At 41.7% G+C, this 16,367-nt stretch overlaps 1 protein-coding gene across 5 annotated transcripts in view; it reads right to left on the bottom strand.

The window, feature by feature from the left end:
• The window catches only part of CPEB3 (cytoplasmic polyadenylation element binding protein 3), a 184,615-nt gene that overhangs the window by 144,040 nt on the left and 24,208 nt on the right, over positions 1 to 16,367 (bottom strand). For 4 of the 5 annotated variants that reach the window (XM_057530627.1, XM_057530629.1, XM_057530630.1 and 1 more), the window contains exon 2: positions 10,998 to 12,016. In XM_057530627.1, coding sequence (XP_057386610.1) covers positions 10,998 to 12,005 — 1,008 coding nt within the window. In that variant the 5' untranslated portion in view covers positions 12,006 to 12,016. Of the gene's footprint in view, positions 1 to 10,997; positions 12,017 to 15,022; positions 15,128 to 16,367 lie in introns of those variants that run through there. The other variant, XM_057530628.1, reaches the window with a different exon arrangement.

Raw genomic sequence — 16,367 nt, 5'->3', positions numbered from 1 at the left:
ATAATAAAGGATGCCAGGTCTCATTTCTCTTAATTCCTGTGATCCTCCCATATGATTGATTGGTTAGCAATTCCTTATAGTTCTCTGCAATGCCTAGCTGTAACCCATAAACAAGATGACTAATGAGCGAACACATACTCTAATTCTCAGGGTACAATAAAGAAAATTTTTTTAATAAATAAATAAATAAGGCTAGAATCAGAAAAAGCTCTTGACTTAGAATGGTAGTTATTTCTTCTCTCAGATTTAGTGTTTTAATAAGCAGTCCACAAAGTAATCTATCTTAATAAGGTTTTCCTTCCCACGCATTAAGAGTCATATAAAAGCACGGGTGGATAAGAGATGTCAAATCACTTGCTCAAATATTCCCAACACATAGCTTTCTCTTCTGAAGTTCCCCCAGTCTAAACCCACCTCGGCTTATGAGTCATGAAAATTCTAATCTGCCACTATTAAGCCTTTTCACTTCTAAATCATTTTTCCCAGCTGCCTAAACCAAAACTTGAACAGTCATTCTAAACTCCTCCTTCTCCTTTATTACCCACATCCAAGCAATCACTAGTCCTCCAGTTGGTCTCCTAATTCATTTCTCAAGTCTGTCCCTTCCTCTCAATCAATTTAGGTCCTTACATGTTAACTGGTTTCCCTGTCTGTGTTTGGTTCCTGACAATCCATATCCCAGAATAATCTTTCCGAAACAAAGATGTGATCACTTCATTCACCAAATTAAAGCCTTACAATGGCTCTCAGCTTAAAAATCCTTCAATGTGGGCTTCCCTGGTGGCGCAGTGGTTAAGAATCTGCCTGCCAATGCAGGGGACGTGGGTTCGAGCTCTGGTCCAGGAAGATCCCACATGCCACAGAGCGACTAAGCCCGTGCACGACAACTGCTGAGCCTGTGCTCTACAGCCCGCGAGCCACAACTACTGAGCCTGCGTGCCACAACTACTGAACCCGCATGCCACAACTACCGAGCCCACGTGCCACAACTACTGAAGCCCGCACGCCTAGAGCCCATGCTCCGCAACAAGAGAAGCCGCTGCAGTGAGAGGCCCGCGCACCGCAACGAAGAGTAGCCCCCGCTCACCACAACTAGAGAAAGCCCGCATGCAGCAACAAAGACCCAACGCAGCCAAAAATAAATTCATAAATTAATTTTTTTAAAAATCCTGAAGTTGAAGACACAGAAATGCTGGAATGTCCTTTGTGATGTGGCCTCTACCTACATCCCCAGTCTCATCTCTCACTTGCCTCACCCCTATGCTGAATCTTCTGCTCCCTCAACACACCATGCTGTTTTTTACCTGTGTCCCTGTTTTTCCCTCTGCTTAAAATAAATATTTGCTGCAACCTCTACCCCCATGCCCTGGTCTGTCTATGGATCCCTACCCATTCACTTCTAAATAGAGATTTAAAATGCCCAATGGGGCTTCCCTGGTGGTGCAGTGGTGGAGAATCTGCCTGCCAATGCAGGGGACACGGGTTCGAGCCCTGGTCTGGGAAGATCCCACATGCCACAGAGCGACTAGGCCTGTGAGCCACAATTACTGAGCCTGCGCGTCTGGAGCCTGTGCTCCGCAACAAGAGAGGCCGCGATAGTGAGAGGCCCGCGCACCGCGATGAAGAGTGGCCCCCGCTTGCCACAACTAGAGAAAGCCCTCATGCAGAAACGAAGACCCAACACAGCCATAAATAAATAAACAAGTAAATAAAATGCCCAATGATGTTCATGACAGCATTATGTTTAACAGTTAAAAACTGAAAAGCTAAATCCTCCAAATACAGAAATAATTTGTTAAATTACAGTGGATTCCTGTGATGGACTATTATGCAATAATAAAAAATGTTTAAAAATTAATGATATGAAAAGCTAAAAAATATGGCGATAAAATTGTTTACACAGAATCATCTCAACCATATAAAGTACACTATACATATACATTAAAAAAAAGAGAGAATTGGCAGAAAATGCACCAAGACATTAAGAGTACTTATCACTGGGTAACAGAATTACGGGCAATTTTTTTCCCCTCAAGTTTCAGACAGTGAATACGCATTACTTTCAAAATCAGAAAAATTTTAAATTTTAAATTACAAAAGACTTTCCTGGAGACTTCCCAACCCTCCCTCTCCCCACACACAAATTTAATTATTCCTTCCTCTGCAAGTACACATTCTCTTTGTTGTGCATATCACACACAAGTATAAAACTTATCATCCTGTATTTTAATTTATGTTTCTCAGGGAGCTGTCTGAGGACCAGATATGGTTCAGTTTTAATCCCTAGTGCCTGACCTCTGGTAGCAGCCAGGTAAATGTTTATAAAATGAAATTGCTCTTACATTGCTAGCTACATGTAAATGACCAATAAATGTCTTATCAATCATTTGTAAATGTAAATCATTAACACATTCAACAAACATTTCCCATGTGCCTAAAATATCCCAGATACTGTCACAACCCCTGAAAACACTACAGTGAAAAAGGTCCTTGCCCTTGTGGAACTTACATTCTAGTGTGGAGAAACAAACAAACAAACAAACCCAGCTCACTTCAGACAGTAACAAGTGCTATAAAGACAATGTGGGATGAGGGGAATCAGCGGAGATCTGGGGGAAGAGTGCAACATCAAAGACACACTGAAAGATGGTAAGTGATAAGAGGCAAGCGGGTATAATAAAATGAGAGAACTGGACATCGAGTCTAAAGACCTACATTTCCATTCCTCCTCTGTCACCTTACTAGTCAGGTGATATTCTCTGAGTCTCAAGTAGGATGATAATTCTTAATTCACAAGAATGTGTAAGGATTAAATAAGATAATTTATGTGCAAAGGGTGAGGCCAGTGCTTGACATGCAGAGTCCCATGTATTTGTTAGCTGAATCTATTTGGAGAAGACATCAAAAATAATACAACACCCAAAAGCTGGAGTACATGGATTATGACTGCGAATGATGATGCCAAAAGATACTTAATGTAAATCCTATCCCTTTGATCAGGGAATCCTGTAATAGATATGTGCTTAACAAAAATACCGCTTACACTATCCTTCTTAACTGTTTATCTGAACTCAGGATTCTACTATTGATTACAACCACTTTAAACAACAATATGGCAAAGAGTTGACTAGCTTACCCATAAAATCAAATGCAAGCACATAAAAAAAAAAAGATTCATGCTCCAAAAACTGTCTCTCAGCCTTTCGCCACAATCTTTATTCATAAACCTCACTGGTCTTCACTATCCCCTGCGTATCTAGTTTATATTTCTCTAGTCCAAAAGAGGAAAGGAAATTTTCCACGGCAGATTGCAAAAGAGAGGTGCTTCTGGGCACATTCACTTCTCGTCCTTTTTAATTGCTGCCTATCTGAAACCTAAGAACTGGCTCTGCTGGACTTTGAGTAGGGGGTTAGAGTGTCAGATCACTAAAATGTTTCCTCTGAAGTATTTAAATCCCTAGTTAGTCCCCAAACTCTACCATATATTTAAGATAGAAAGTCTTTTGCCCTTTACATCTCTGCTTTCCAATCTCACAATCTTCAAACGAATGACTAGCTGAATGGGCCTACTATAACCTACTCTTTGTCAACCTCTTAGACCAAAGAATTGTCACCTTAATATTTCTAAGTGTTATTGTCAGAATTATTCTGACCCTCATTCTGATCACTTCCAGTATTAATAACTTGATTTGGGAAGACAGGAATAAAATAGACCACCATGACAGGGTAAGTTAACTCCACAAGAATGAGATGATTAACAGTGAAGAGGTAAAGAAAAATTTAACTCATAGGATACAAGTTAATGTTCCCATCTATTGGTTGCCAAAATCTCTAATGTCAAAGCAAGAACCCTGCTTACTTCTTAGCATACCAAAGTACAGAGTCACAGCCTAGAAACTAGGGATGTCCATAAAGTCTGAAAAGCCAGATATTTTCTGTTTTTACAAATTGAAGATGTCCTTTATAACATCCTGTACATTCACCTATGTTTCCATATTCTGTGAACATCTTGTAAAGCAATGCTATAGTGGAGAATCTGTCTTGAAAATGTTAAATATACTGTATTGTAGAAAGGACAAAACTATAGCAACTTGTATTTAAATGTTTAGTCATTCATGTAATGAGCACCTACTAAGTGTCAAGTGCTCATGAACTTCTAGACACTGGTTCAGTCGGTAGCACTGGCCATTTAATTCGTTGCACTGAATTACTAAAGATAGGTAGTTACATTTTTTCTCTTGAATTTGATCTTGCCTTTGAAGTAAGTTTGAACACTTGAAGAATGAAGATATTTGGCTGTACAACAGTCTTAACCACACAATATCAGTACACAAAGTTTCCTTCCCTCTGTGTACATTTATTCTATGATCACTTCAAATGATATAAAGGCTGTTTGACACCCATTTCTGTTCCTCTCCTCTGAAGACCGCCAACAAGGATTCATATCATATAGTCATTATTTTTGAGAATTATATAATAGTGCTTCTGGGGAAAGAAAAGCAGTGTTGATTCTAAGATGCTAACTTATTGTATTATTTTAATTCACTAGTACTTTTCCACATCAAGTTAAGTCAAAATATTACAATGTTTTCACATTAAGTTTACATGCCTAACACCTGTAATGAACACTGAAGGATATGAAAACTAAATGTAAAAGAACTGAAGCATAACAGAACCCCCAGAGAACAAGCCATGTACAAGGTATAAGGACCAGTTGTGGAAAATTCCTTGTAAGGCTGGCTACTACTGCAAGCACAGCAATCTCCCCAGGAAGGCACCTTTGAAGCTGTGGCTATATTATATTCCTCAACTCTCAAGATCCAAACTTGGGCCTCTATACTGAATTCTATCTCTGACAACCATGCTGGCCTCTACAGAGAGTCAGGCATGGTCTTCAGGGAAGTGGTGATAAGGAACTTCAAATCAGAGCCTTTGGAGCTCCAGAACTACCAAAATCTCACATTTGCATTGGTGAGTCAGCCATGGCAGAAGCAGGTATTTACAAATATACACCATCCTTGTGACTAACTCTAAACTCCCTAACTTTCAGAGAACTATGACTGGCTTTCTAGGACAGGCAGTCACCATAACATACAAAGAGCCTTTCATTGCTCTTCCATCCCTGCTGGACACATCTTTCTAGGCCTTCTCCACTTCCAGATGTCATCAACTAGCATTTAATCCTAGACTACTAGCTATCAACAAATATTTCCTCTATTAAACTCGAACTGTCTCTAATTACTGGTGGTTAGGCAGGCATTTAAGAGTCGTAACAGTATCTAATTTTTTGAACATTTTGTATACATTCTCAAAGCAAACCCAGAAGATAGGCTCTCTCTCTCTCCATTTTTGCAGACTTCTTGGAAAAAGAAACATGGAATAAATGACTTGACTCCAATCACCAGTGACAGAGCTGAGGCTTCAACCAGTGTCTTCCTCGTTCCAGGCTTCATGGGCTGTCCACTATTCTATACTCCCCTCCATTCCTTTCCTTAGTAAAATCCACATGGCTGCATCAGATTTTTCATATTGTAGTAACGAAGCCATAATCTTTTGACACTTGCAGATCAAAACACTCCAAAAACCACCTGAGCAATGACACCTTCCAAATGGACGAGCATTACACCTTGCGCAGCCCTTGAAAGATAGCAAAACAGGCCAACCAGTGGAGAAAGCTATTTAAGCAGAAATTTGTGTCTTAGAGGATATCTAAACGCATTACATTTCTGAGGGCATATTTTTATATCAACTTGCTGCAAGGTCATGAAGAGTTTAAAGCTAAGTACTTTTCAACATGCAATTTTAAAGTAAACAGTTTATATTAGATAAATGTTTTCAGTAGCATAGAAAACTTTCTAATATTTCCTAACCAATATCTCTTTTAAATAGAATATAGATAATGTGGCTTTGCTGGCATACATATTGACCACGCTACAATAAGTTCTGAAACAGTTTGTAGAGTTGGGTGGACTTTAAGTGGTTTTTGCATTGGAGCAGTAGTTAAGAAACCAACTACAGAAGAGTCTCTAGTTTTAAATCTAGGTCATAGTATCCTTATTCAAAATCAAGCATAAACTAGACAATTTATATTACTTCCTGAAAAGATGGTTCCAAAAGAAGGAGCCTAGGCTGGTTGAAAACACTGATGTTTCTTCAAAATTTATTATGAATAGGCATATTTATTTTTCAAAATAATTTATATTCCCATGAATTCATGTAAGGAATTTCTTTCTCTGGTATAGATAACCCAACAGCACAATCAACACTAAATTACATTTAAGCAGACTTATGCCAGAAAATATAAAATCTATACAGTGGCCTTCAATTTGGGGTAGGAAAAGAGAGGCGGGATAAAGGCAGAAATGCAGAGAGAAAGCAGAACATAATTTGAATTTTTTTCCAAAAATACAAATTCAAAAATACATAGATAAGTAAATAAATAAATAGGGGGAAATACAGACTACTGTTGAATCTAGTATATGTATGGACACTATATTTTTCTTCCTCTGTTCCTCTCAATAAAATATATTTTAACAATACAATCTCCAGGGTATATCATAAGGTCAAGTACAGATGCCGCCCAGTCTCCTGCTTCTACACTGCACTGGTTAACTGATGTCCACTGGCTCTGGAGGCAGAGCTCCTGGGTTCAAATCCCAACTCTGCCAGTTACTGGCTGTGTAATGATGAGGAAATAATGTAAATGCACTAACCCTCAATTTCTTTGTCAGGATAATGAGGGTAATAATAGTCCTCTATCTTAAAGGAGTTCCAATAAGAAACTACATATAAAGTGCTTAGCAAAGGGCCCGGGTCATAGGTAAATGGTGGATTATCACGTTACAGTAACCAGGGGGTACCTTCAGACAGAAAAAAAAAGACTAAATAACATTACATAGAAGTTTGGGGTTTTTCAGATTGCATGGGATGAAAAAGCAGTAATCCATACTAAGATAAGATCACGCAGAGCCTCTGGCCACCATTATAATAACAATAATCATAACTCAACATTTATATGGTACTTTACTATGGGCCAAGTACTGTGCTAAGCACTTTACATGCAGTTTCTTATCTGAACTCCTATGAAGCGAGTAATTATTATTATTCCCATTTTACAGATGACAAAATTGAGGGTCAACATATATACATAATTTGTGCAAGATTACAAACCCAGGAACTGGCAGCGTTGAGATGTGAACCTAGGCAATCTGCCTCCAAAGTCTGCTTCTGATAGAAACTACCCACCTGAACTTGAGCAGGTCATTACACATATTTGGACTTTGATTTCCTCTTCTGGAAAATGAGCAGAGTAGTGGAATAGGCGCTCTCAAAAGTCCCTTCTAAATTTCTCTGGACAACAACACTATTTAAACCGAAATTCACTGCATATAGAAAATACCTCTGTTCTAGTCCTTTTACAAACCTAGGCGTCTCTGTCTTACATAAATAGAGAATGAAGCATATGTATAATACCCCAGGTGGGGTACCTCACTGCTTTTTAAAATTTTTTTTTTTAATATAAATTTATTTATTTTTGGCTGCGTTGGGTCTCTGTTGCTGCGCGCAGGCTTTCTCTAGTTGCGGCGAGCGGGGGCTACTCTTCATTGCAGTGCGCAGGCTCCTCATTGCGGTGGCTTCTGTTGTTGCGGAGCACGGCCTCTAGGCGCACAGGCTTCAGTAGTTGTGGGGCACGGGCTCAGTAGTTGTGGCTCGCGGGCTCTAGAGCGCAGGCTCAGTAGTTGTGGCACACGGGCTTAGCTGCTCCGCGGCATGTGGGATCTTCCCAAACCAGGGCTCGAACCCGTGTCCCCTGCACTGGCAGGCGGATTCTTAACCACTGCGCCACCAGGGAAGCCCCCTCACTGCTTTTGATCTCTGTTGGTGGATGGTACATCACTAAGAGCCAGATAGAGAACCTCATGAGATAGTTCCATAAGTAAGTCCCTTTGAATGGAGCCCAAAGAGAACCTGACATAAATGAAGTCTACCTGACAGCACTAGTGCTACAAGGAAGTTAAGGACACACATCAACAAAACTAGCCAAAGTGCTATTACCTAAGTTATGCCATTCTTTCTCTCAGGACCTCAGTTTCCTTATTTATAGAAATGAGGTGGATTATACTTCAATAAAGATGTTTGAAAAAAAAAAAAAAGAAAGAAATGAGGTGGCTTTTAGATACATGCAATCCCTAAGGAAGCAGCCACCCCAACCCAGAGAAACCAATCAACTTTGTTAGAATTAAGGGAAGGGCGTAAGAAAGCACATGCAGTTTGAAAAATCACATTCAAATACAGTTATTGCTTTCACAATATAAACCACATAAGTAAAGCTCCAAAAATTCTATTGTGTGGGTTGGCAAAAGAGAGTGAAGCAGCACTGCTGGGAGTGGGTAATGGATTTTTTTTTAATATTATGATACATTAGAGTAGATCACTGTTGAAAGTCCCTTTTAGCTCAAAGAGTCTGAAATAAAAAAAATTAAGTTGGTATTCTATGAAATACAGTCCTAGATTTAATGAAAAAAATCTTATTTGTCAAAATAATTTTTTAAAAAGTCATTAGGAGCTACTTAAATTATTTTCTCTTCTGTAGAAAAATGATTTAAATAAATATATAAACATGTAAAATTCTGTACACAAGACTCAAGGTGTTTTTGTTTTTTTAAACTTAATATGCTTATCAACACAAACCGAGTCTGATAATTTTCCAAGCCAAAACACAGCCAGGTTACTCCTACTCTGGTTCTAATATTGCTTCAAAACCCTGAAGCTCCATTTTAAGTAAGAAAAAGAAATGAGACAAAGTCCATGTAATTCTTCCTGAGGTCAAATTTATAAAGCTCAATTTTCAATCAAATCTCTCCTTCTACAAATCTTTTGGCCATCTTTCCCTACTCAATAGCACTACCAGGGATGAAAAAACAAGAATCCAAATTCAATCCAGTCCATCTGGCTCTCATTAGCATGGCTGGTAAATGGTTTGCTGAGAAACAACTGGCAATCCCCATATTACTTGTCAATATCAGTTTGGGGGAAATTTTATGGATTTAATCTCTCCCCAGTTCCCTTTTCTGGAGATAATCAAAAGCTAGTTGTATTCAGATTCTACTCTTAGAAAAAGATAATTGATGTCTACACTATCAGCTTCCAGGCCCAAAACCTCCCTGTTAGATTTTAGGTTATCCTCTAAGACTGGAATTGGGTAGAGATCATCAGAATAATAAGAGGGGCTATTAGAAAAAGAGGGGCTCTCCTACCAAATGCAGCCTCCCTGTCCAGCCCCCTGCCACACACACACACACACACACACACACACACACACACACACACACACACACAAAGAAATTCCAGAAAGCAGAGTCCTCCTTTTCTCTAGGGATCTAATCCCAGCGTGCAGTCTCTTCATTTTATTAAAACAAACTTTAGAATAATGGGGAGAAATATACCTTAATATTAAACTTTTCCATTCCTGAAGGGCCCCTGTAAAAATGTGTTAAGACTGTCTCATTAAAAACTCTCATACACATAATTTATGAGTTTCAGGGACCCCCTTGAACTGCTGAGGTTAAAAATCCTTGCTCTAGTTTAGAGAATCATGCGCTTCTTAATAACCCTATCTCCTCCTTCATGGATGGGAGCCATGCCAAACATCACATCTGAAATGTAAAGAGCAATAAAATGAAGCCTCCAATTGCACCTGCTGCTTTAAACTAACTGTCAAATGTCGGTTCTGCCATTTTTCAGCAATGCTCAAAGGATTTCTGTTTCATTTCCTTGGATCCAAAGATCCAAACTGGGTCTTATCCAAGGCCCTCCTCTCTCCTTCCTTCTTTTCTTTTTTAACTGAGCCTGGAAGCGTATGGCCAAATCAATTTGTAAGTGAAGGGTGAATGTTTACCTGAGAACAAAGCCCTCCAGTGAACACTCCCCCTCACCACCCCTTTCCAACTCAAGATGTCCAGGACACTGCCAACCTACGTGGCCATACACTGGATCAGAAAGCGAGAACAGAATAAGGACACTCCATTCAACCTTTTTGTCTGGGGCACTTCCTGGGTTTTTCATTGGCATTTAACACCAAGACACAAGGCTCATTTTTCATTAAAGTTGCAAGACTTTCACTTTGCCCAGTTTCAGATGGTGTAATTGATCTGCATTGTCTTCTTAAATAACCCAACTGAAGGACACTGCAGCTTTAAATATTTCAGCGCTAGCTAGCAAATAGTCTCCATTGCAATATGGCTCTGAAGGTCGCGTCCTATTGTCTCTTTCCTCTGGAAAAAACAATTTCTTAAGTCCTTCTTCTAGGTAACGTAGGAAGGGTTACCCCTAGAATTCCCACTCTTCCATCCTGGTCCCTGATAGAGTTCCAGTGTTTATTGGAATCTCACACTCATAATTTTCCCGGCAGGGGCAATATGCTGATTGCTATTAATGATGCCAGCACCTTCGCGAGACATAAACACATGTGTTCACATTAGTTTAATTGAGCGTATGCAACTGTCTGAAATAGCAACACTCAAGGGCTGTTAACCCCTTTAAGAGGGGGGCCAGAGTGGTTTGGGAGTGGACGGCTTTCAGGAGGCACCCTGAGCCCGGGATTGCATAACGTGAAATGTGTAGCTACTTAAAACGACAGGAATCCCAGGCTACTCATCCTGGGACTATGCCGGCACCCTGCCATACACTTGCAGCTTTTCTTGTCGAAGAAGGTCAAAAGAAGAGGCACAAGCACGATGAAGGAAAAAATAAGCTAAAAGAAAAAGGCTCTTTTCTATCTTGTCAGGGTGCATATATACGATTCCGCCAGCAGTCACAGTGTTCCCCCACCCTTGTCCCCGGTCGTGGAACAGCCCCAGTGAACTGAAGGCTTTGGAAAACGGCAGGGCATCGCTGCCTTTTTTAAAGAACAAAAATCAACGGCCTATTAAATGGCAGGGAAGACAAGGCAAAGGGAGCAGAGAAGGAAGGCGTGTGCAGGTGCACTGGAGCATTACCTGAAATGGCAACAGATTGTTACCATTGTCCGTCCGGAAAGCGTTATCCTCCATCCAGGACTTGGAGGTGAGCGGGGCCGCGCGGGGGAACTTGGGCGGCGCGATCACGTTGCTGGAGAAGGGCTTTTTGAGCGGCGAGATGGGGTTGAGCGGTGAAGGCACCCCGACGCCCACGCCCACGCCCACGCCGACAGCCCGGCGAGGGTCCCGGCCCGCCTGCAGGCCGCCCCACGGGTTGGACGGCGCGCTCCAGGCCGCGTTCACGCTCTGGTGCGTGTTCCAGCTGGACGACGCGGACGAGGCGGCAGCCGCGGCGGCCGCGGCAGCCGCGGCGGCCGAGGACGAGGACGGCTTGCTAGTCATGATGGGCTGGTGACCGTACGCCGCGGCGGCGCCCCTCTGCGCATAGGGTGCCTGGCTGGGGCTGGCGGGCGACCGGCGCTGCTGCGAGGGCTGCGCCTGCGGGGGCTGCGCGGGCTGCGCGGGCTGCGGTGCGGGCGGCGGCGGCTGCTGGTGGTGCTGGGTCTGCGCCAGGCTCATCTGCGGGGAGAAGGTGCCTCCGAAGACCGGGTTGACGTGGTGAGGGAAGTTCTGGAAGAGCATGGTCCCGTTGACTGGCGTGATCCCCTGGAAGAAGCTGTCCTCTACCGCGTTCGTGGTGCCCGTGGACCAGGTGCTGCCGAAGGACGGCGACAGCGACGCGCCCGGCGCCGCGGGCTCCTGCGGCGGCGGCGGCGGCGGCTGCTGAGGGGGCTGGTGGAAACCCAAGCCCGGCAGGAGCGGCGATTCCATCTGCATCTTGTCGGGGCCGTTGGGCGCCGGCGGGGCCGCGGCGGGGCTGAGGGCCGGCACTGCGCTGCTGTCCTCCGGCTTGGGGGTCTCTGAGGACAGGGGCGTGGACGGGGCTTCGGCTGTGCCGGGCTCGGGCTGGGGCTGCTGCTGCTGCTGCCGCTGCTGCTGGGGCTGGGGCTGGGTTTTGCTTTTGTCCATCAGTAAATCATCCTGCATGGTTTGCGCAGCTGAAACGGGAAAAAAGAGAGACGCGTTATTGTCAATGTGTTCGTTAATGCCCCTTGCTGAAGCGGGCGGGTGTTTTACTTGCGAAAATCCAGTGCGACCGCTATTAGCCAATTGCAATGCAAATCCATAATCTCCCATTTAGAAGAACAGGTCGGGCTGGGGGAGCGGGGGGAGGAGGGTGCGGGGGGGGGGAGCTCATGCAAGGTCTCTAAAAATACTGTGAGAGCGTCTTCACCCTTTCTGATGTCTAGGTTCCTTTTCTGTATTAGTGAGAGATGTGCTTATAAAACAGAAAGACGGCAATTTCGCCACGTCTCTTTTCCCTTCACCGGAACTCAGAGCGTTCACCCTGCAATGAGAAACCGATTCTGGTTCCTGTTTTTTCCCAAGCACCACCCTCCCCCAGCTATTTGCATACGTCAATAAATACTGCTGCGTCCTTCAGCAAGGTTAAAAAGACACCGCACACGACCCTTTCTAACCCCCGCTCCGGCACTTTAAAGAAACAGAAGTCTTATCCCCCTTGATTAGCAAACTGCCTTCTTGCCTCGATAATTGTTTCATTTAGCAGCAGCGAACCACGAGGGAGGAAATCCTTGGCATTTGTTAGGAGGAGGACTCAGCTGCACAATCATTCTCTGGCCTCCCAGGAGCTGCAGCTACTCCATTTTGTTAGGAGACATTAAAACAAACAACAACAACAACAACAACAAACACATTGTTTTTAAAGAGGTAAAAATCTACTGAAACATTTTCAAGTGCTTGCTTCTTGTTACTCTAAGGATTAGGGTTTTTCTGCTTATTCTCCAATTTTCTAGTCTCCAATTCTGCCGCAGAAGAGATTTTTTTGGCATCTCAGTGGTTCAGGTCTCAACAGGAGCCTGAGAATTTCTCCGCAGAGTGAAGAAATGTTCTGGTTGGATTTAAGGTGTGTGTGTGTGTGTGTGTGTGTGTGTGTGTGTGTGTGTGAGAGAGAGAGAGAGAGAGAGAGAGAGAGGGAGAGAGGGAGGGAGGGAGGGAGGGAGGGAGGGAGGGAGGGAGGGAGGGAGAGAGAGAGAGAGAGAGAGAGAGAGAGAGAGAGAGACACGCGGAGGGAGGGAGGAGGGAGGGACGGAGGGAGGGAGGAGGGAGGGACGGAGGGAGGGGGCGGGGGACTGTGACTATGAGATGGGGTGGGGGCGGGGCTTTAAAAAAAATCCCTCTTGAGATTTAAGCAGAAAGTCAAGATAATTCTGGGGTTGCCAGATTTTTCATTTTTGAATCCTCCTGCTACTGCCTTGGTCACAAGACTCTGGCAAATTTAGAATCCATTCTCTTATCACTGGTATTAGCAGTGAAAGATTATGGTTTGAAGACCCTGAATTACCATATGCTAGCTAACGTGTTAAAAATAGCATAGTACAAAGTCCCCAATTCTCATACATTGCAATTATAGTGCATTGCCATCACTGCTTCATTTAGCCATATAAGGAGAGTATGGTATTTTCCATTTCGCACAGAAGGGCTATATTCACCTCTGCCATACAGCATGTTTTATCATTCAAGGATGAAAATAGTCATCGCTCAAAACCAGGAGATTTCCATACACATAGTTATCACTGAGTTAGCTTGTCCCTTAGAGTACATTAATTGTTTTAAATATATGAATATTACAGTGCTAAGACCCTGAAAACAAGTATTTTGAAGTGTTCAAGGAGCATATGACCAAATATATAATTATTTTTAGATGATGATTCAGTATAATTGCAACAAAGTTATTAATATGTTTAATGCAGTTAATTAACTCAGATACTTGGAAAAGCATCTTTCTCAGGACACTTGTAAAGGGCATTCAGATACACACAGAAGTTCTGTCTTTGGACATTCTCACGATAATAACTGTTGTAAGATAAATGTGTTGGAAAATGTCTATGCTTCCCCTCTCAACTATTAAGCAAAATACGTCAGACTAAGAAATGGGATTAAAAGTAGTTCTACTATTTTATTAAAGAGTATCTTTAAAATGGTTAATCTTTCATTTCAAAGTTTCATACATAGACAAAATAGTGGGCTCGAGGAAAAGCTTCACAGCCACCTTATTCTCCTTTCTACTCCTCCCCCCGACCCCCACCCCCAAAAAACCCAACCCAATATAATACACATCACAAATTGCCAGCTACTACCAATTAAACCTACTTAAGATTGACTTTGTGTTCCTTAGCTCCCTTCGTCTAAAATAATGGCTTTGATCAGTATTGTAAAATATGACAAAGAGGCAAGCAGAGCTTGGATTCACAACAGCACAAAGTTCTATTGCTGCCAAAGGAAATGGACACAGAAAGAGACATTTTCATACTTGGTTTAAGCAGTGCTGCAGTAAACCATTATAATCTGGGATTTGAGTCTCTTCCAGTGTGCTAGAATTGTCTTTACAACAGCCATATCATCATGGCTGAAATATGCATTTGATTATAATTTTAATATCACTCAGCTTTTCCAATGCTTGTATCAATGCTTTCTGTTAATGCCTTCAGTTTAAACTATATATCTGTGGTGGAAAAATTAATGCTGTACTATAGCAAAAAAGCCAAAAAGTAAGCTAGACTCAGAATATTTTAAGGCTATAAGTAATATTAATATATTTATTAAATTAAAAAATTTTTATCATACCAGAAACACCCATTTCTCTTTTCAACATTTCTTAAAGACATAAATTTCACTGCCTGTATAAATTCACTCTGTCAAGGTCAAGACCCATCTTTAATAAATAAGACCCTTTTAAACAAAAGATAAGCAATAGATGAAAATAACATTTACAGAGTTAATATGCAATGTCAGTAACTGCTTGTACAGTCTGTTCCTTTGGGTGGGTTTTTTGTTTGTTGGGTTTTTTTTTTCTTTTTTCTTATTTACAGCAGAGTCCGAGAAATAGATACCTCCTTCCCCTCCCCCCACCCCACACACAATAGATCTTCCTTTACATGCAATCACCCAATCTCAAGTAACAAATTCTTAGCAGCAGTTACCTTTGAGGGTCCAGTTTTTAAGGATCGATAAAATTAAAAAGTGTACAGTATTTATTTTCTTCTTTCAGGTTGATTATGTGACCGCTCTGGCAAGAGCACTTTGACAACTGTAAGAAGAGAAGGCATGCGCACACAGGGAACTGTGGGGGCTGAAGTCCTTAGCTAGGTCCGCTGCCCGACTGGAGCGTGTTCCGCTAGGAAAGGAGGAAGCCTCCAAAATACTGATTCCACGGGAAAGACGTTGTGCCGATTACACTGTATCTTCCTAACCAATCTAAATCACGAGTTGTTAAGATGAACACGGGGGAAAATAAACCGGTTTGTTAACTGATTTAGGAGGCCAGGTTAAAAGAGAAACTGGATTCTAGGACTCAAAATAAAGAAACCCAGCGGAGCTACCTTAAATGGTATTAGAATGGTAATGACTGGGTAGCCAGCAATAGGAACCCTACCACAGCAAAAGAGATGGGGTGGGGAGGAATAAGGAAGGGAGGAGGCGGACTACTAGGGAAAGATACTTAAAATCTGACCATACTTAAAAGACACATGCTTAATATTATAAAATGAAAAGTACCTTAATATTAAATATGATATAAACCTTGGAGGTCAGGTTAAAAATAGGTTTCAGTCACAAATTTTTGACATCTTATCTATCCACCAAGATTTCTTTGTATTTGAAATGAAGGCAGAAATCACTTACTTCACGATTCTACTTCATAGGCTCAAAATCAACTCACCTCCTTATTTTACTTGTCAAAATGAAAGTTTACCTTGCATTATTCATACAATGATCAATCAAATAAAATTCAACTCTTTTAAGCTAAAATAGTGTTTGGTTAAACATTAAAAAAATAATCTGACATGTTTAGAGTTTCACTGTATAGGGCAGTGACTTCTTTATTCAAAACAGAAAGTAGATACAGTTTCTATCTAAAAATTTTTTTTCCGGTGTACATTTTTCCTATCTTAACCTCAGAACTCCAAGGCTGGAATCTCACAACATCTTATCAACTGGTATTATCTATAGCTTCTGAGAGCAATAGTTCAATTACCAGTTTGCTCACATAGGCAGAAGATATTATTTCTTGTGGGATTTGGTTCAGTGCCATTCACCCAAGAGGTTCAGAGTTAATGTCAGTTGATGATTATGCTGATTGGACTTAGAACTAAAAATGTTAAGCACCATTTAAAACTGTCTTATTTCTCTAGTTCCCCTCTTCACCAATTACAACTAAAGTAGTATTACCAGAGACTACCAATTTGCAGCAGTTAGTAGTCTTTGTTTCTAGTTATTTCTAAGGAAAAAACAAAACTAACAATTTAAGAGGAAAAAATCATTTCGAAT

Source organism: Balaenoptera acutorostrata, chromosome 16 (genome assembly GCF_949987535.1).
Source record: "Balaenoptera acutorostrata chromosome 16, mBalAcu1.1, whole genome shotgun sequence".
In the NCBI taxonomy this organism is placed as follows: Eukaryota; Metazoa; Chordata; class Mammalia; order Artiodactyla; family Balaenopteridae; genus Balaenoptera; species Balaenoptera acutorostrata.
The sequence above is the reverse complement of the archived record's forward strand: the minus strand, read 5'-3'. Positions and strand labels throughout refer to the sequence as shown.